The sequence below is a fragment of the Felis catus genome, chromosome E3 (genome assembly GCF_018350175.1).
Source record: "Felis catus isolate Fca126 chromosome E3, F.catus_Fca126_mat1.0, whole genome shotgun sequence".
Classification (NCBI taxonomy): Eukaryota; Metazoa; Chordata; class Mammalia; order Carnivora; family Felidae; genus Felis; species Felis catus.
In genome coordinates, this window is record NC_058383.1 from 10093729 (window position 1) to 10115716 (window position 21988).

The 21988-nt window shown below is 44.9% G+C and overlaps 1 protein-coding gene across 2 annotated transcripts; it reads right to left on the reverse strand.

The window, feature by feature from the left end:
* Positions 1-1183: 1183 nt before the first annotated feature.
* BCL7B (BAF chromatin remodeling complex subunit BCL7B) lies at positions 1184-20297 on the reverse strand. 2 transcript variants are annotated; one of them, XM_045048056.1, is made up of 6 exons: positions 20206-20297; positions 14734-14809; positions 5559-5655; positions 3189-3359; positions 2524-2603; positions 1184-2259 (listed from the first exon to the last, which is right to left on the reverse strand). In XM_045048056.1, exons 1-6 carry the CDS (start codon positions 20286-20288, stop codon positions 2167-2169), a joined length of 600 nt encoding a protein of 199 aa, XP_044903991.1. In that variant the 5' UTR covers positions 20289-20297; the 3' UTR covers positions 1184-2166. The 2 variants fall into 2 exon arrangements, with proteins under 2 accessions (XP_044903991.1, XP_003998603.1); XM_003998554.5 differs by lacking the exon at positions 20206-20297 and adding an exon at positions 18150-18372.
* Positions 20298-21988: the final 1691 nt, after the last annotated feature.

Consider the following 21988-nt stretch of genomic DNA (forward strand, 5'->3'; position numbering starts at 1 on the left):
TTCAGTAATTGTCATTTACAGAAATGATTTAATTCTTTTTCAAATCTTATTGGTCATTTTTTATGATCTCAGTACACTTTTAATAACTTCCTTTGTTTAAACACATTAAACTATACTTTAAAAAAAATTTTATGTTTATTTTTGAGAGAGAGAGAGAGAGAGTTGCAAAGTATGAACGGGGGAGGGTAGAGAGAGGGAGATACAGAATCCAAAGCAGGCGCCAGGCTCTGAGCTGTCAGCACAGAGCCCAATGTGGGGCTCGAACTCACAAACCACGAAATCGTGACCTAAGCAGAAGTCAGACGCTTAACCAACTGAGCCACCCAGGTGCCCCTAGAATATACTTCTCTTATGTACCACTTACAATTCCCTCTCTGTGACATTCATTTGACAACTTAATAGTACATACTTCTTTTTTTTCTTTTTAAGTAAACTGTACCCTCAACAAGGGGTTCAAATTCACAATCCCAACATCAAGAGTTGCATGCTCTCCCAACTGAGCCCAGTTGGGAAAAAGAGAAAAAAGAGAGTAGGGATGACAAAACAGGGCAGCAAAACTTGGGATGCTGGTCTCATCCATGATACCTGGAAGCCCCTGAGAGAGATCAGACGAATTACTTTAGGGAATACTGAAATGAAATTCTTGAACATACAGAATGTAGAATTCTTTTCCACTGTGACATGACTTTATTGGTCTCCTTAGGAATCAAGAGCGCAAAAAAGAACTGGAGGGAAAGCAGAGCCTTGGGGGAGTGGCAAACACGGAGCACCTGCCTAACGGGTCCAAGGTCATGAAAAGTTTTGGAGAAAGCTAGCAATGGCCACACAGTGTTGTGAATGTACTTACTACCACTAAGCGGTACCCTTTTAAATGGTTAAAATGGTAAATTTGATGTTGTATGCACTTTACCATAATCTAAAAAAGTAAAAATGAAAGAAAAAAAACCACTCATGAATGCCTCCTAAAGACCTGGAGCCATGGCAAACATATGCTGGTTGCATTCAGTGTGCAGAGGGACGGAAGTGTAAATCAGACTACATGACAACTTCAAGAGGGATCTCCAAATCGCTTCTATCAGAAAGCTCCTCTGTGGGAGTAAGACAATTGGCAGGCACTCAGCCATCACCCCACGAGGCCCTGCCCCCACAACCTTCAAGAAAGAAGCACTCAAATACCAACAAGACGTATTTCAAATAGTTTAATTTTAAAAATATTCTATTCAGTGCTAAAATATGTCTTCACTCACTGTTGCCCATTTCCATTTTCTTAAACTTTTTTGAACAAAAAATAAAATCACAAAGTTCAATTAAACATGCAGATTTCAAAGAAGAGGGAACTTTCTAGAAAGTCTGAGCTGAAGGAGTACTGTGGGGGATGGGTACTGTTGGCAGAACCTCAAATCCTTGCTGGGGCAGAGTCTGTGGCAAGAGGCAGGGAATGCTGGAATGAAACATACAGGTGAGACCAGGGAAAGCTGTGTGTGTATGTGTGAATGTGTGTCTGCGTGTGTCTGCGTGTGTGTGTGTGTTGGGGAAAGGGGGTGGTTGCAGCAGGGGACAAAGGACTGTCAGCAGCTGGAGAGCCCATGAGAGGCAGGATAACCTCAGGAATGGGCAGAAGTGTCAGGACAGAAATCTATACAGACTTTTCCGCCCTCGTGCACAGCCTTCCCTTCCCTCCAAAGTCTCTACCAGGTCTTCTCCAACAGCAGCTTACAGGCCCCTAGCCTGATAGGAAAGTCCATGAATCTACAGTCTCCATTCAAGTTCAAGTAACCCTGGGCACTCTCTTCTCTAGAGGGTGCCTTCCACATCTCCTTCCACATCCTCCTGTAGAAGAGCCAGCGGCTCAGTCCAGAGGTTCTGGAGCAGAGACTGCTACCTGGAGGTGACAGATGAACCTTGGGATGGCTGACGCCCCAGCCTACTTGGGGTGCAAAAAGAACATGAGCGCTCCTCTTCTCAGGAGCAAGCAAACACAGGTGCCAGGGACGGGAAGATGATGCTATCACCCCAAGTCCTATGTCACCCTTCCAGCCCAGAAGGCTCCTATGTGCAAGCTCTGGAGCCCAGTGCTTGCCCTTACCCCAGCAACAAAGCACGGCCAGAACCAGAATGCAATAAATAGAGGCAGGGGGCCAGGAGGCGAAGGGCGCCAGGATGGTGCTAGCTTTCTGATGCTGTCTGCGGCACTGCGGGTTGGTCCACACAGAAGCGTTTCAGGGGTGGGGCACCTGAGTCTTCCTCTTCCTCAGCAATCTAGGAGCAGTCAGAGCATGAAATTATAGGACCATCCCTCTGTACCAGAACCTCCCCATCCACCCTAATTACAGCCCAGAAGCCCACCCCCAACCTTCTTGCAGATAAACAAACCTCTTCCCCTACCTTATAACCTGGAGACACCAGCTTCCCTTGCTGCCTCCCCACCCTGGTCATAGCACATCCGATGCTGTCAGCTCCAGTTCGCATCAACAGAGTCCGGACTTGTTTTTAGAAATGGGGAAACCCAAAGTGGCTTCTTACCTGTGTCTCTAGTGGAACTGGTTCTTCCTTCGTGAGGGTGGGAGGTTCATCAGCAACTTCTGAGGCGGGCAGGGAGGGCTCTGAAAAAGCAGCAATGTCAGTATAACTGCAGGGCCTCCTGAGACAGGAGACTCCTGTGGAATCTCCCTCAAGCTGGGGGAGCTTCCCTAAGAGCTATGTGGAGGCACCTTGGGGAAGAGCAACACTGGCCAGAGAATCAATATATGTCATCAGAAGAAATTTACAGGATATAATGCAAAGAGCATAATCTCTGAAGTCAGAAGGAATGAAACTGGAGACATCCGGTTCCACCAGTTGCTAGCTATGTGATCTCAGACAAGCAGTTTACCCTTTCTAGGATTCTACTTTGTCATCTGTACATGGTAGAGATGACAGCTGCTATCTCATAGGGTCTTTGAGAAAATTATACCAAGTATCAAACATGAAAAGTGCCTTACACAGAGCCTGGCACTCAATTGTGTTGCTTGTTTTCTTCTTTCATTCTGTGAGAGAGGAAAACACAACCCTTCCCAAAAACAGCTCAAACATTGACAAATGGCTCAAGGCTGCCAGGTCCATCTTCTCTAACCTCTTCCTCTAAAGAACAGAAACATCAAGAGCACAGGCCCTTCCAAGATGCTCATCCTGGGCCAACTGCGACTCACCCTCGAGGATCTCCTGGCCCAGAGTAGGGGGCTGGGAGTCATCTGTGCGGAAGTCAGAGGTGTGTGCTGGGCTCAGGGACTCACTCTGCTGGGGGCTGGGGCTTGAGTTGGTGCTGCTGTCCACCTTGAGTTGATAGACGTCAGACACAGAACTCTGGTTGCTGTTTTCATCTGAAAACCAAACATGACAAAGGCAACAGCTGAGAGTAGTCATTTTTCTTGAGAGTAACGGTACAAGAGCCAAGAGCCTGGTGTCTCCTTAGACAGCCATGGGCACGACCAAACACAATGATCGCTGCTGCAGATGCCCCCAGAACCGAAGGCAAACAAACAAAGGTAGGACAAATTATCCACAGTCTAAGAGAGTTCATTTAAACATTTTCTGTTTCACAACATATATTCTCAGCGCCAGATGCAGCCAAAATCTTTAAGTTCATGCAACATTTACATTTCTGGAAGGTCAGGGTATACTTAGTAATCCCTGCTTTCTTACTCACCAAGTATAGTTTGGACCGGGTATTTTCTCACTGTCCAGTGGAAAGGAGTGATGTAGCTGTGCCTCTCAATCTTTCTCACAACACGAGAGGTGTAGAAAATGCTAAAATCTGCCTGGCATTCTCGGCTATCTCAAGGAGCGTGGTGGTATCTAGAGGCGGTCACTCGGGCCCTTCAGTGGCCCAGGCTCTACTTGGCCACCTCAAGGACCAAGAAATTCCCATCTGGCATAGTCTGTCTGAAGGCTTAAAATCACCACCTAAGTTAAAAACTAAGGAGTCAAAAGCTCCTTCCTTTCCCTCCCCTCCAGCAGCTGGTCACCAAATCTGGTCCAGCCTACCGCTCTGACATCAGTGGTGTTCATTCCTTCCTCTCCTGCCACCTTAGTTCAGGCCTCCTTGTCTCTGGCTTGGCCTCCTGCAACAGGCACCTGACTGCCCTTCCTTCAGTCTCCCGTACTCCAGCCCACACTTCACGCCGTTGCCAGAGGGATCCCTCTAAATCCTTCAGCGGTTCTCTGCTGCACAAAGGATACAATTCAAACTCCAGGGCTACCCTGGGCAGGCACAGATAGCCCTATCACAACTTACAAAATCTTTTCTGACCTACAGGCTTACTGACGACTGTTCCTCCACACAGCAGGATTCCACACTGCGGCCTCGGCTCCAGCGAAGCGGACTAACCTAAGGCCTGCTTCAAGCACAGGTGTCGGGTATGACCCGCTCTTTCTGGTCTTCCTGGAAAGTCCCGATACATGCCACCAATCGGCTCGAGCACCACTTCCTCCATGTCCCAGGTTCCTCTGGGTGACCACCCTATTATGCTCCTGTTGTACCCTGTGCACACCTACATTTACTATTTTACACACCAATTTCCATTGTGCTCTGTGCAAGCAGGCTCGGGGGCTTACTTGTCCTGTCCTTGGATCTCCAGTGCAGTACCCGGTACCTGGCACACAGCAGGAGTTCAGTAAATGTTCACTGAATGAAAAGGATGCGATGTAGGCCAGATTGAGGAAACAGAGCCTCGGATGTCTCCCAGAGCTTTGTGATTATTGGCCACCCCGCACATAACTAGAAAACTGTTCCCTCGTATTCTCCTTCCTCCACCATGCTCACTGACCTCGGGTGGCTGGGGGAGATAGGGAGAGGATCCCTGCACACTCCCAGCCTCGTTCCAAGCCCTTTCTAGTCTTTACTCCTACAAAGACCACGATCTTCTATGCTAAAACAGAAGCAACATTCTATTGTAAAAAGAATAAAGCTCTGTCACTTTTGAGCTTAGGCAAACACCTCTTCTCGGAGTATCGGCTTCCTTTAATAGGGATGATGATAACCGCTTACTTTAGGTCACAGGCCGAGGGGAAGAACAAAAATGAGAAGCTCAATGCTTCTGAACAGCAGCCACCACACAGGTGTGAAGGCAGTACTGAGACCACAGTGCTGACACAGGCGGGACACTTACTGCAGGCTGGTTCCAGAGGCGGAACTTTGCTGACAGTGGATGGGAGAGGCCCTGGCTTTGGGTGGCCTGGTCTAAGGCACTGTCATCCTAAAACATACAGTCTAAAGAAAAGAGTTTCTCATCCAGAGAACCAGAACCTGACACGAAGCCTGTCACTTACTAGTTATGTACCTCGAGATATGGAACTTCATCTCTCTGAGCCTCGGTTTCCCTACATGGAAAATGAAGCTGCTATCATCTACTGTGCAGGGTTGCCGTGAGGCTTAAATTAAAAGACTTGATGTAAAGTGCCAGCAAGATACCAACAACACAGCAGGCACTGAAGTGACACGCAAAGCTATTCTTCTCATTATTAATGGGTTCATCTAAGTGCTGCTTTTCCTGCAAGGAAGACATACGGATGCAACTCACCCTGGAATTCAAGAAGGAGAGAGGAATTGGCTGAAGCATCAGAGGGAAAGCCATTAGGTTCCCGGGCTGCTGAACTGTTCGATTTTGACTTTTCTTTCTAGAAAAGGAAAAAAAGAGGAATATGACACAGCCAAGTGGGAGACCCACAGAGAGGGAGAAGGGTGCTAGTAAGACACCACAGAGGTCTGGATTACGACTGAACAGGAATAATGACAACAGTTTGAGAATCCAGGACCCAAGGAATAACAGAATCCTGGACAAGGTGTCCCCAAGTCTCAGTGTCTCTATGCTGTAAAACGGACCCTTCCAGCACTAATATGACTCAAAAGTGAGAAACAGACACGTAGGCTTCCACTAGAGCTCCCTGCGGTTCTCTTCTGCTTCCTGCCCTGAGCGAATGCTCTATCCAACTTGTTCCCTGTGTGGATGGACAGGAAATACAGAGTACTGATTTGAGAAGGATTCTTGTTTGGGTAGCACAGCAGGAAAAAGTGAAAGAATGGACAAAGAAAGGAGTCGCTTTATATGTAATGCAAGCAGTGATGGGACAAAGGGGCCCCTCTAGTACGATTCCTGACAATCAACCCATCCACTCAAAATGATCACCCCATGTCTACCTCTGCCTAGAACATCATTTCCTTCGAGCAGGATGCAGGTTACACACATGGGTGACCACAGTGCGGAGGTAAGCACCAGTTGCAACACAGGAACCCACAGGAAAGGAAATAATCCATGCGAACGTTTGCAAGTGAGAGCAGCCAAAGTTTAAATCTGGGTAATCTCAAATTTACTAATTTATACTTTTTATACAAGTCTATTTATTGCACATGCATTTAATATTTGGTAACAGCTCTCAATCCTCTCTCTGCAACGAGTCAACTGTACATACTCGTGCACGTCTTTCCCTTCATTTTTTCCACATGCAGACATAACTTTAAGGCAATTACACTTTACATTTCACCACATGAACTACAGAAACACAATTTTTACTAGCTGCATTATATTCCATAAACCGTAATTCACTTAATCGCTTCTTACCTATTGGTAATTTTTTATAAATGTTTGTTTATTTTGAGAGAGAGAGAGAGAGAAACAGAGAGAGAGAGAGAGAGAGAGAGAGAGAGAGAGAGAGAGAGAGAATCCCAAGCAGGCTCCACGCTGTCAGCATGGAACCCGACTCAGGGCTTGATCTCACGAGCTGCAAAATCATGACCTGAGCTGAAATCAGGAGTCAAAATGCTTAACTGACTGAGCCACCCAGCTACCGCTCACCTATTGGCCATTTAGCTTTAACTTATTTCGGGTTGTTTTGTTTTGTTTTTTTCGGTTTGTGTTTATTTAATGCCACTAGGAATAAAGCCACAATGCTCAACTTTCACTTCTTCTCTGGGTCATTTTATTTTGATAAATTCACACACAAAATATTCCTTCTAGATCAAAAAGTATAAACATATGATGTTTCTTGAAATACACTGTACCTCATGACTCTCTAAAAGGATCATAGAAATGTATTTGGTACAGATGCCAACATCTGGCTTCATCATTTTTTTCTGATCTCTCATTTGTTTTAATTTTAATGATTCTGTGTTCGGTAAGATACGTATTCAGTTTGAAAATTCTGAAAATACAGAAAAAGGAAATCACCTGTACAACCAGACAACCTATCTATATATTTGTATGAAGATGGATCATGATATAGTATTGCAACCTATTTCCCTCCCCCAATTATCTGTATTAAAAACATTTTCCAGGGCACATGGCTGGCTCAGTCAGTGGAGCGTGCGACTCTTGCTCTTGAGGTTCTAAGTTTGAGCCCCATGCTGAATGCAGAGAGGACTTAAAAATAAAATCGTTAAGGGGCGCCTGGGTGGCTCAGTCAGTTAAGGGTCCAACTTCTGCTCAAGTCATGATCTTACGGTTTGTGGGTCTGAGTCCCGCGTTGGGCTCTGTGCTGACAGCTCAGAGCCTGGAGCCTGCTTCAGATTCTGTGTCTCCCTCTCTCTCTGCCCCTCCCCCACTCACATGCCCGCCCTCCCCCCCCCCAATAAATAAAAACATCAAAAAAATTTTTTTTAATCTTTAAAAAATGTTTTCCCCTGTCACTTGAATACTCTTCTAGAACATCTTTTATAATGGTTACAAAGCTTTACAAGATAACAGGTGCATGATAACTTAATGAATTCTCCACAATACAATCTATTTTGTTTGCAATTCTTAAACACTCTGAACCATATTATAATGCTCAACAATGTAGACGTACCTTGTACACATCATGATTATCTCCTGAGAATAAGTTCCTAGAGATAAAACTTCTAGATCAAAGGGATAAACGTTTTGAAAACGATCCCCCCCTCCACTGTACTGAGGTATAACTGACAACTAAACTGGTAAGGTATTTACAGTGCACACTGGGGACATGCCAGGCCATACACTGTGGAAGGGCTCCCGCCATCCAGTTCATTAGCACCGCCATCACTGAAAACTTTTCAATGTACATGTGAGAGCAGCCTAACCTGTGTAAAGTTTGTACCAATCTACCCTCGTCAACGGTGTCTCACTCCCTTGGATCTTTCCCACTTTCTCTTCACCAATTTGATCATCGTCTCCTATTTTGCCTAATGTAGCAGATATATACTAGTACCTTAGAAGATGGCACACCACTGTGAACCACTGGAGGACAGATAAACTGATGGACCTCAGCAAACACTGCGAGAAGCCCTTGGGAGACACAAAGGGAACCAGGTCCTAGGCAGGGAGAATGTGTTGTTGTTGTTTTAAATGTTTATTAATTAATTCATCTATTTAGAGAGAGAGAGAGCCTAACAGACTAAGACACCCAGGTGCCCCTGGCAGGCGGAATCTGAATTAGGAAATATGTGAGAAATGCATTGGGGCAGGGAAGGGCTTTCTACCAGTGCACCCCCCTCTCCACATACCCAAGAGATTTAATTGTCTGACCTTCGACCCCTAGTGGGTAATGGCACCACTAGAGCCAGAGCTGGATGAAAAATAAAGGGTGGCTCCAGAGCTCCCCTAACTTTCACCCAGCAGCTCTCTGGGGCTGGCAATGACAAGGAAGGCTGGCGGCTCCCAGATAAAGTGGCATCTGGAAGACTGGTACTAGGGACTTCCCTGGGAGGCAGGGGGAGAGGGACAGGGGATAAGGGAAAGGCTGAATCCCAAGGCTCACACAATGGCCTAAATTCACTCAGAGGAAGGAAAACCAGAGCCTGGGCTTACATCCTCCCTCAGTTACATACTTCTAGCCATGGCAGCTCAGAGTCCCCCGGGAATAAAAACTGAGTGCACAGAAGAAACTAACCAGACTCCGGAGGAAACAAGCACCAGGAAAGACGAGAAACAGAACAAGCTACACCGGAAGAAGGACACTAACAGGACACGAGAATTTCAATAAAACACTGTAGGTCTCCTCAGAAAGAAGAGGATACTGGAAATTTGTTCTGAAGAACCACCAACTTGAGGAAATTTGGTGTGAATGATGTAATTGTAATAACAGGACAAACATACAAAAAATAAGCAAGGATACAGAAAATTTGGGTAATATAATAAATGCTTGTTTATTGTTTAATTTCGTACCTAGAGAGTATATTTGTTTTAATCACAAGTGAATGGTCCAAAAATCAATCACGTACTAGACCAGATAAAAAAAAGTCCCGATAATCCCAAAGAACGAATATCCTACCAATCCAATACAATCAGAACACCACTTTTAAAAAGACAGCTAAAAAATAATCCCACACAGGGGCACATGTGTGGCTCAGTCGGTTGAGCGTCTGACTTTGGCTCAGGTCATGATCTCATAGTTGGTGAGTTTGAGCCCCGTTTCGGGCTCTGTGCTGATGGCTCAAAGCCTGGGGCCTGCTTTGGATTCTGTGTCTCCCTCTCTCTCTGCTCTTCCCCCACTCATGTTCTGTCTCTCTCTCCTTCAGAAATAAATAAACATTAAAAAAAATTCTTTTTTAAATCTCACATCTAGAAATTAAAAATCATTGTATTAAACTTTGGATTGGAGCGCCTGGGTGGCTCAGTCAGTTAAGGGTCCAACTTCGGTTCAGGTTGCGATCTCATGGTTTGTGAGTTTGAGCCCCACTTCAGGCTCTGTGCTGACAGCTCAGAACCTGGAGTGTGCTTCGGATTCTGTGTCTCCCTCTCTCTCTCTGCCCCTCTGCTGCTTGTGCTCTCCCTCAAAAATAAATAACCATTAAAAAAATAATCAAAATAAAACAAATTTTGGATTAAAGAGGGAAACTAAAGAGGAATTTATAAAAAACTTAAAACAATTACACTATCGATGACATTTTGATATGCATATATGTCAAAATTTGGGAGACAACTAATGTGAAAAAAAAATTTGTTTTCAGTAATCTCTATGCCCAAGGCGGGGCTCAAACTCACAAGATCAAGAGTCGCATGCTCCACCGACTGAGCCAGCTAGACATCCCTAAAGTGAAATGTATTTTTTTAAAAGAAAACAAAACTGGAAAAAAAAGTGCTAAGTTTAATACAAGGAGCTAGAAAAAGTACAACAGAGTAAACCCAATAAAACATAAAAGGAAAGAACAATGGCAACAACTAACGAAACAGAGAACAAAGCAAACAAAAGATGAACAAAAATTACGAGATTTTTTTGATAAAGATTTTAGGAGAGACAATAAACTCGATCATATTATGGAAATATGAATATTATGAATAACTACATACCAATACATTTGAAAACTCTGATCAGTGTTCTTCAGCAGGGGTGTTGCTGGCATTTGAACAGGGCCAATTAATTCTTTATTATACAAGACTGAGTCATGAACTGCCAAAAGGTTAGCATTACTGGCCAACAGGGAAGTGCCCTGCCTCATTTCTACACACTTCTGGGGAAATGAAGAAAGGCGGAGGACCTAGCACTGCACTCTCCTAAAGAACCAATTTCTGGGAAATACATAAAATGCAAAATAAATGCCAAAAAAAGAGAAAATCTAAATACACCAATCACCATTAAAGCCACCATAACAATCATCCCTCAACCAAAAGCCCAGAAAGTACTAAAAGTGAGTTCTACCAAACTTAATTTTGTTCTAGAAATCAAAAGAGAGGGGCAATTGCCTAATTTGTTTTAGGAGGCTAATGTAATCTTAATGCCATAACAAGGTAAGGATAATATATTAAAAGAAAATTATAAACCAATTTCACTTATGACCCAGATGCAAGTACCTCAAATGAAGTATCTTAAATGTGAACTGAACACCAGCTTATATGTGGGGAAGCATATCCAAGTAGAATTTCTCTTTGGCATGTAAGAATGTAAAAGGGTCTGGGGCGCCTGGGTGGCGCAGTCGGTTAAGCGTCCGACTTCAGCCAGGTCACGATCTCGCGGTCCGTGAGTTCGAGCCCCGCGTCGGGCTCTGGGCTGATGGCTCAGAGCCTGGAGCCTGTTTCTGATTCTGTGTCTCCCTCTCTCTCTGCCCCTCCCCCGTTCATGCTCTGTCTCTTTCTGTCCCAAAAATATATAAAAACGTTGAAAAAAAATTAAAAAAAAAAAAAAGAATGTAAAAGGGTCAACATCAGAAATTTTATTAATTCACCATACTAATACATTAAAGATTAGAGGAGGCAAATCACATGAACATTTCAGTAAGCTCAGGAAAAGCAGCTGGATCAAGTCTAACATCTATTCATAATTTTTAATAAATCTTAGAAACCTAAAAAGAGAAGGGAGTATTTATTTTATTATTATTATCGTTAATATTTCAGAGGTAGCACACACTAGCGCAAGAGAGGGGCTGAGAGAGAGGGAGAGAGAGAATCCCAAGCAGACTCCATGCTCAGCGCTGAGCCCGATGTGGGCTTGATCCCGTGACCCTGGGATCATGACCTGAGCCGAAATCAAGAGTGGGATACTCAACCAACTGAGCCATCCAGGCACCCTGGGAAGTTTTGTTTTGATAAAGGCTATCTTCCCAATAAACCTACAGCAAGAGAGAAAACTCGCCCTACTTAATATTAATACTAAAAACTGATGGTAAATAAAAATCATTCCAGTGCAGCAGGAGATAAAATTACAACAAAACAGAATGGAGAGCTGAAAAACAGATCTAGATATGAATATGGCACACAACACAGATGACATCCCAAGTCAGCGGAGAAAGAATAGATTGTTTAGTAAACAGTATTAGGTGAAAAAGCTCTCTGTATGAAGGAAAATTAAAATTAGATCCATATCTCCACCATTAAAAAACAACAATAGCCAAAAATCTAACAGGACCAACTCTTGATTTTGGCTCAGGTCACGATCTAACAGTTCATGAGTCTGAGCTCTGTGTCAGGCTGTACACTGACAGTGCGGAGCCTGCTTGTGATTCTCTCTCTCCCTCTCTCTCTGCCCCTCCCTGGCTCACACTGTCTCTGTCTCTCTCAAAATAAATAAATAAACCTAAGAAAAAAAAACAAAACCTAACAGAAGATGGGAGATGTTCTTTATGACCATGCAGTGGAGAATAATTTTCAAACAAGATTCAAAAAGCAAAACCCATATGAAAAAATTTGTTTGACACAAAATTAAAGGACATTATTGACAAAGTTCTCAGACAGGTGACATGTCAGACAGATGCCTGCAATGTACAAAAGTGACCAGAGTTTTCTGTAGCTATCAATGAATCCATGCAAATCAGAAAAGACAGGAAACCCAATACAAAAAATGCAAAAGAAATCAGAGAAGAGGTATTTAAATGGATAAAAGGAAGTATGAATGGAAACCTGAAGAGAGACAATTATCAACCTCCTGAGTAATCAGAGAAATGCAAAATAAACAAAGAGCTTGAAGACTGGCAGGACTGGTTATATCAAATGCCATGAAGTTGTGGCAGTGTGAGCCCCCGGGTACCCCTGGGGAAGTGTACTAACTATGCTGGTGCAGCCCTTCTCAGGAGAGATTGGGCAGCAGTCAGTAAAAACGATTCGTGTGCACGCCCCGGGACAGCAATCCCACTCCTGGGCATCTAACCCACGAGTCCTCCAGAAGAATGGGATGGTTTAGGGGATGTCATCTGTGCTACCAAAAAGCTACAGCTTTTGGTAGAAAGTACAGAAACAGACCCATATTTGGACACTTGAAATACGACAAAGGTGGCTCTACAGAGCAGGAGGAAAAGAACAATCTTTTCAATAACTGGCGCTGGGACAAATGCACATCCACGTGGAAAAAAATGAAATCAGGCCCTTACTTCAAAATACACAGAAATCAGTGCCAGGTGTGTTATAAATGGGAACTGAATAATGAACTTTTAGAAGACTATACGGAGATGATCTTTGTGGCCTCAAAGAAGGAAAAGGTAATTATTAAAAAAAAGATTAATTAATTCGTCTACATTAAAATTCAAAACTTTCAGGGGCCTGGCTGGCTCAGTCAGGATAGCATGTGACTCTTCATCTCAGGGTCGTGAGTTCAAGCCCCACCGTGGGTGTAGAGATTACTTAAAGTAACACCTTTAAAAAAAAATTTTTTTTAAAGTTATGTACTCAAGGCAGCCTAAAGAGAGTGCAAAGACAAGCCATGGAATGGAAAAAGGTATGAAGAGTATACAATCGATGAAGGCTTTGTGTCCAGAATATAGAAAATTCCTGTAAGTCACAAGGAAAAAAACAATCAAAGAGACTTAAAGAGCCACTTTCTGAAACAGGAAATCCAAAAGGTTCAGTCCTAAACATTAAAAACATGTTCAAACTCGTTAGTTTTTACATAAGTAGTCACCAAACTAAAATCACAACTTATCTTTATATATAAGTAACAATACCAACTGTTGAGGATTTGGTGCAATGAGAACTCTATTCCTGGTGGGAATGTAAATTGGTACAACCACTCTGAGAAACAGTTTAGCATTAGCTACTCAAGGTCAACATATGTACACTCTAAGACCCAGCAATTCCACTCATAAGAATATCTCCTAGGAAAACCCATGCACAGGCTGACCCATATACTGAGTAAGAATGTTCACAGGAGCATTGTTTCTATTACCCCAAATGGCGAACAACCCAAAAAGCCATCTACAGGAGGATCAGAGAAGTAAATCAGGACACGAGGCCTATAATAAAATTCCAAACAGCAATGAAAAGGGACAAATGCTCCAAAGATAACATGAGTGAATGTTACCAACCTAACGCCGAGCACAAAAAGCAAGACACAGGAAAACAGATACTTCATGATGCTGTTTATATAAACTTAAAAATGTTTACAAAGGACTAGAGAAGTGGTAAGAAAAGCAAAAGTAGGAAAGAGAATTCTAGCGGGGGAGGGGACACCATCAAGAGTCAAACACAGGCCTCTGGGGAAGTTGGCAATGCTCTGTTTGTTGACCTGGGTGGTTTTTACAAGGGTACTAGTTTTATGTTTTTTCATTATACTGACCGTACATTTATGTTTTATATACTGTCTGTACGTGTTTGATATTTGAGCTTTTTAAAAACAATTAGAGAAGAAAAGTTGGAGACAATCTACATGTTTGTCACTCAGGGAAAGTAGATAAATGTGGTCATTGCATATAAGAAAATACAATGCAAGATTCGAAGTTAATAATTCTATTCACAGCTACAGAAAGCACAGTGCTCTATAAATTTTAAAATATGAACATGATACAATGCTGTGTATTTTTCAAGAATACACAGCTATCCACATAAACCCATGGAAGAGGAATTTAAAAAGTATATATATATATTTAAAACACATATAATGTACTATAACGGACAGCTATTTGGCTAAGAGCAAGAGTCAGCAAACTTCTTACAAGGCCATGTAAGAAATACTTTAGACTTCGCAGGCTTTTAGGTCTTATGGCAATGACTCAACTCTGCCATTTGAACTCAAAAGCGGCCACAGACAACAAGGAAATCAATAGGCATGGCTGTGTACTAATTAAACTATACTATCACAGGGAGCAGGCTGAGGGTGTGGTTCATCGAGCCTTGAAAAAGAGGAATGGGTTAAGGAAAGGAAATAAAAGGGGGTAAAGAAAGAGAGACTTTCCATGGATCAACCACAGAGGGCGCCCCTGACGTACTTGCAGCTCAATTCTGAGGAAATAAATTCCTTTATAATTAAGAGACAATCAAGGAAAGAAAAGAAGGAAGTAAATGGTACCTTTTTGTTGTTTTGATTTTCTTCCACACTTACCTCCTTGCTGTCTGTTACAGGAACCCATTTAAATATCCTAAGGGATGTGTCACCCACAGTCACCCACTTTTTCTCCCTGAAAGAAAGACACTTCTTAAAACCAATAAATAATGAAACAGATTTTCTGTTCATAATGTGATTTTATACTTCTCAGCAACTTATTCCTTCAATCTTTTACAAATAACTTTTTTTAATGTTTATTTAATTTTGAGGGGGGGCGGATCTGAAGCAGGCTCCACGCTGACAGCAGAGCATGACAAAGAGCTCAAACTCACCAACCGGGATATCAGAACCTCAGCCCAAGTCAGATGCTTAACTGACTGAGCCACCCAGATGCCCTCCCACCAATTTTTAAATTTATTTTAGTAACCTCTGCACCCAACATGGGGCTCAAACTCATGACCCTGACATCAAGAGTCACATGCTCTTCCAACTGAGCCAGCCAGGCACCCCACATTCCTTCAATCTTAAATGCCTTCCAAACTTCCTCTCCATCAAATTACACTTTACCTTTTGATGCAAAATCAACCCTTCCAAAAAGACGTCTCTATCAAATTCCTTTGGGTCCAAACCCTCTACTTGCCTTTCCTCATGTGCAGTGTACCAAAGCCCTTCTTATCTCACTGACGACACCAAGTACTGGCACATTTTCACACTCTGGTATCTACCTGGCATTACTTCTTTATTTTCCAAAAATTAATTCAATTCCACTGATGTTTACAAAGCCCTATTATACAAGACCCTGCAGAAGACAAAGGATGTGTTAACATACGGTCCTGACCTCAGGAGCACAAAGGAATAAAAAGTCAAGTAAGGAAATCAGTGTAACACATGAAGGTGATAAGGAAGTTGAGAAGGCTGCAAGACGGTTAAGATGAGGACATCCCCTGGCAAGGAGAACTCCTAGGACCCCTGTGGAACTCTAGGTTGAAACACAATTCTGTTTAAAAATAATCACAGGAACAGAACAGGATGCTTCCAAGTCTTACACTGGTTTCTGAAAGAGGTGAAGACTAAGCCATAAAAAGACTGCTTTAAGGTTTTATCTTACAAAGGAAGTTACTTAAAAAATGAGTTTTCCCCCCATTCTTGAATAAGGACGAGATTATGGACAAGCAGAGTTGGGGAGCCTGAAGTATGACTTCTGAAAATTTCAAGTCCAAATGTGAGGTTACAAAAAAAGCAAAAAAAGTAACTGTGTGCCTGCTGATATTGAGAATGCTGTTCAGCAAATAGAAGAATGAACTACATACTTAAGACATTGAAATTAATTCCTATACAGAGCACTCCACTTTCTCATTTATTCAATAAATATTTGCTACACATGACCCTGTGCTAGACCCTGGGCACACAGGGAGCAAGATATACGGTCCCTAGCCTCACAGAGCCTCCATTTCAATTGGAAACAGACACCAAACAACGCATTTCACAGTCGCTTAATCATTAGGCTTAAACACATCAAATTTCCACTTGTGTTAAGTTGAAAAGTCAAATATAGGAAATATCTTACAATTCAACCTAATACAATTGAGGAAAGTACTATGAAAGGGACCTGATTTAGACTGGGGATTTTGAAAGGTGTCCCTTGAGAAAGCAATTAAAAAAAATTTTTTTTAAATGTTTATTTATTTTTGAAAGAGAGAGACAGAGTGTGAGTTGGGGAGGGGCAGAGAGAGGGGGAGACACAGAATCCAAAGAGGGCTCTAGGCTCTGAGCTGTCAGCACAGAGCCTGACAAGGGGCTTGAACCCATGAGCCATGAGATCATGACCTGAGCCGAAGTCAGATGCTTAACTGACTGAGCCACCCAGGTGCCCGAGAAAGCAATTTTTGAGCAAATCTAGTAGTTAACTAGGCAAGGAGGAAGAGAGGGTAGAGAAGGATGCCTGGCAGGACATGGCTCCAGCTGAAAGATGGCCATCAACCCCCAGAAAAAGAGGGCAGTTTGAACCAGGTGGGTGAGGTAGGAAGGATCATCTTTGACCTAAGAGCAAGAAGGGTTCACTGAAGCGTTGTTTCTTAAGCGGGGGAGTGCTATGATAATATTTACACTGGAAAGAAAGTGAAATCACTCTGACTGCAATGTGATGAATGGACTGAGTAATGAGGAAGAGTTGAAGCAAGGAGACCATAGAAGCTAAGAGTTCCAGGTGAGAGGATGGTCATCTGGCCTAAACTGCAGGTAGGAACAGAAACAGCCAGAAGACAAAGATGTGCCGATTCTTAGGTTTCACCAAAAAACCCTAGGATTAGATTTGGAGGGGAAAAGAAATCATTGTTTAACTAGTATGTATGCGTCCCAACTACAATAAAGTCTTTACATATAAAGAGATAAGGAACTTAAACTTGAGTAGAAATGAATAAACACGCAAAAGAAAAAAAAATTCCAAGGTAACAACGCCTCTAAAAGGGGGTGGAGGACGAAGGGCTGGAAGTCTCCCGCTGAGGGAGTTAACCCCTACTTGGGCTTTAAAACTATTACTAGTTGTCAGCTAGAGAAAAGGGCTCATGAACTTGGTGCAACAGTTGTCTGTTAAAGTTTAATGCGAAAATACATCAAAGTTCCTAATACAAAATAGGCGGTTTGGGGTGCTTGAGTGCTCGGTTGAGCCACCGACTGTTGATTTCGGATCAGATCATGATCTCCCTGTCTGGCTCTGCGCTGAGTGTGGAGACTGCTTGGGATTCTGTCTACCTCTCTGTCCTTCTCCCCCACTGGCTAGCTCTCTCTAAAAAAAAAAAAACAAAAAACAAAAAAACAAAATAGGCGGTCAACCGGCCCTGCAATGAACATTACACCAGCCGTTTCCAAATAAGGGTGGGGTCTCAACTGCTTAACCAACAAGCTGGCAGCACCAAGAAAAAAACGCCTACCCAGTTGGCTGCGTGTGGACCGGTATCAGGAGAAAGAGAGGGAGTTTGATTCCGATGACCACGCCTGTTCTCGTGACAGGTAGGTTCAGCGTGAGCTCTCACCAAACTTACAGCGAGTTACTACGTAGAGCGCTCGGTCTGGCCGGCGGGGACCCCCCCAGGGATTGTTAGAGATATTATTTGGGGCAGTTAAGAACGCAAAAAGCCTCCTGAAGCAGGCGGGCGCAGGGACAGAACCGCGGAGCCCGGCGTCCAAAAGCGGTCGCGCGGCCCCAGCGCGGCCGGAAGTCGGCAGACCCTCTGGGAGACGCGCGACCCTTGGGCAGGTGGGCGGGCCTCGTGAGCCGGGCGACCCGCTGATTGGTGGCAGCCGCGCGCCCTCTGACCTCACGCCGACGCGAGCTGCACCCTCCTCCCGCCTTCTCCCGCTCCCCCCCTCCCCCCAAGCGCCTGCCGGTCGGCTCCCACCCAGCCAGCTAGTACCGCGCTCCTCTGGGCCAGGGCCGGCGACTACCACCGGCACTCTCTGCCCCAGCCCCTCACCATTTCCGCACTTTCTCGATGGCCGCCATCACCTTCTTGATGTCGTCCTTGGCCCGACTGCGGGTCTCGGCCCGGACCGACCGGCCCGACATGGCGGCAGCGGGAGCGGCGGGGGCTGGGGCACTGCTCCCAAGACACGGGGAATCGCGCGCCTCACGCGCCGCCGCCCGCCCGCCGCAGCAGCGTCACAGCGGCAGTCTCCCCCTCCGTGCGCGCGTGCGCGAGGAAGCGCGCGCACCCACCCGCCTCTTGGGGCTCAAGGCCTCAGCGCGCCTGCGCGCCCCGCCCCGGGCGTCCCTCCCTAGGCGCCCCGGGAGTCCCCTCGGCCTGGGCCCCCACGCAGGCCGGGGTGCGCGGCGGCCAGGCGGCACGTGCTGTTGGCAAGGCGAGGTGCGAGGCGCTACCGGTGGGGGTCCCTGGCTCTCAAGTGGTTTGGATGTCGGCATCTTTGTCCTCTGGCCCGGGTTGCTGCCATTACCTATGCTTTATGCACTTGACCCTGACGGGTGCGGGGTCCTGTTACCTCTCCAGTGCCCTCGCTTTTCAGTTATACTGCGGTGCTCTAACCACAGAATTTCACACCTTTCTTCGGGATGCCTTCTGACTTTTGCACACACCTGTTCCCTACTTGGAAGTTTCTCATTGCTTTACCTGATTAACTGACTACTTACTCGTTTAACCTCCAGCTCAAACTCAGGGAAACCTTCCCCGATATTCTCGGGTTTCACCTAGCATGCCACATCACTGCCTTATTTAATTCTGCAATCATTAACTGAATGGTGCCTGCCTTGTACAGGGCTCTGTGCTCAATGCAGAGATCGAAAATCTGGGGTTTTGCCTTCAAAGAGCTTCCAGTTTAGAAAAACCGGTAGACCGGAAAGCAGTCATTTCAAATGTCATTTTATAAATGATAGGCTTAAGGAAGTTCAAGATGCTATAACAGCCCTAATCTACAGGAAGGGTGTCCAGAGGCTTCTGGGAAACTATAACCTTGAAGCTGACCTCTGAAAATAGGGTACATGCAATTGCTCCGAGGCCTGTGTCCACAGACATTGTAGAACATGTTCAATAAGTGTTCGGGTGAATGTTTAGTTTTGAGTATAGCTCCCTTGCTCTCCCTACCCCACCCCCCAACAGGCATTTATTGATGCCTGCAGTATTAATGGGAGGGTCCTATAGTAGCTGTCTCAGGAGACCTGAAGGAAGCAGGTGACAGTTTGCGTTGATTGGTTGGTAGTGGCTACTTCTCTCACCGCTAAAGAAACTTCCTTCTGTGTGCCCCAGAGAAATGCCTCGCTAACTCTGAACTTGACACAGCCTGACTATATTCAGCCTTTCATGATTAACTAACATCATGGCTTGATAAGCATATGCTGTCTTGCTAATGAGAAGCCCACGAATAACGGCTGCCTGACTGAGGAGTGGAAGAGCTAAAGCAGCATGTGAAGGGAAGGGATGATTCTAGAACTAGTGGAATGAAAGGTGGCACATCTGTTTCTCAAGCCCAAATGATCCAAAATAATTCAATGTAAGTGCTGCCTGAGCACCTGTCATATGCCCTATGGCATATAGGACACTGTGATGCCAAGATGAGTAAGACACACTCCCTGCCCTTGAGGTGAGGATAAGGAAAGCGGTGAGAAAATAAAACAAGGCAGAGCATGGCAAGTGCCGTGAAAGAGGCCAGCTCCCTAGAATTCTCCAATCCCGTTCGGAGGTCCCCCTGGTTTAAACACACAGCTCAACTCCTGACAGTCATGTCTAACTTCTCTCTCACCCTTGTCCAAGTCCTGGCCAGTCTTCCAGCTGACGTTTCTCACCTATTGCTTCTCTCCACTCCAAGGCTGCTACTCCTTCTAGCAGCTCTAGCCTTCTGTGCCCATCTCTCCTCCAGCCCGCCCTGCCAGTCAGCCACCTTCCTCAGGTCATCCCCTGCTCTGAAGACCCAGTGAGCTCCCTTTTCCTGCCCACATTTGTGCACCTAGCCCTACATTCCCCCACCTCATCTCCACTGGGACTCTTCCTGCATAAGAGAATGATTAAAGTGAGTACCTACCAACTACTCCCCACAGGCCACACAAATGCCCTCTGTTGACATCCTTTTCTAAAATAAAAAAATAAAAAATCACACATTGACATTTTTTAGGTGCAAGCCCTGTGCCAGCTGCTGAGGAGGATGCAGAGATGAGTCAGCCCAGCCCAGACCTCTGCCTTGGGCAACTTACATTCAAGACAGTGACTTCCTCTCTCAGAGTAAAAGCCACTATGGTGGCCTGCAATGCCCCATCTGTCCCCAGACCTCCTCTTACTAACTCTCTGACTTCCTCTCCTATAACTCTACCCTTTGCTGTCTCTGCTCCAACGACACTGGCCTTCTTTGCTCATCTGCAAACATCCAGCAAAGTTCCTGCCTCAGGGCCTTTGCACTGCAGGTCCCTTTACCTGAAACACCCATACCATATATATTTCATGGCTCATTCTCCCACATCCTTCAGTTCTTTACTCAAATGTTATCTTCTCAATGCAGCCTTTCTTAGCCACCTGTGGAAGAATGCAGTATCCATCCCCCTGGCACACTCTGTATCCCCCTTCCACAATTGATTTTTCTCCAGAGCATGCATCACCACCTGAAACACTATTTTACTTGTCTATCTTGCTTATTATCTATCCTTCCTTTCAGTAGTTCTGTGAAGGTAGCAACATGGTCTGTTTTGTTATGTTCACTGATTACCCCTAGTAGCATCTGAAACAAGAGACTGAGGGCACTTGGCTGACTCAGTCGGTACGGCATGCGAGTCTTGATCTTGGGGTCATGAGTTCGAGCCCCATGTTGGGTGTAGAGATTACTTAAAAATAAAATCTTTTTTTTTAAATAATAAAATAAAATGAAACAGAGCCTGGGACTCAGTAGGTGCTCATTACATATTTGTTGAATGAATACCCCACCTCAATGCATCATCTTCCATGAAGCCTTCCCCAGGTCACTCTGAGTAGGAGGAAGGATGTTTCCCTTCCCTGAATCCCCACAGGACCCTGAATACAGTCTGCATTACACTCAGCAGCAGGGATTTCCAGGACAGGCAAGAGAAGCCACCCTGAGGACCACAGGACACTGGGTGTACGTCATCCCTCATATGTTCCCAAAGATCCTATGCTTAACCATAATTTGAAGTTCTTGTTCATTTGGTCTTTATTTACTTTTTAAACACTTATTCATTTTTGAGAGACAGGGAGCAAGAGAAAGAGAGAGAGCAGGGGAGGGGCAGAGAGACAGAGGCAGACACAGAATCCGAAGCAGGCTCCAGGCTCTGAGCTGTCAGCACAGTCTGACACGGACTCGAACTCATGAACCGTGAGATCATGACCTGAACCGAAGTCAGATGCTTAGCTGACTGAGCCACCCAGGTGCCCCTCATTTGCTCTTTATTATCTGCTATCCCCTGGAGCATCAGCCCTGGGAGGATGGGGACCCCGTGCTCAAGTCCACCATTACATCCCTAATGCCTAGCACGACACTTACGACAGGAGAGGTACTTACTAAAGAGTGATGGAGAATGAATGAATGAATGAATGAATGAATGAATGAATGAATGAATGAATGCCATTCTTTCCCAGCAGACTCTCTTCAGGGCCCACCATCCACCGTGTTCTCCCTCTCTGCCCTGTCCACGTGACCTGTAGAGCACCCCACTTTCCCTGTCAGAGTGACATAGCCCCACCGCAGCACTCCGGCTCCCTCAACCAGCACATGTACCTACGACCCAGCACACTCGCGACGACTGTGGCTCTTCTAAAATCCTTTCTGTGGCTCCCCATTGCCTCGGTGCAAACTTACACTG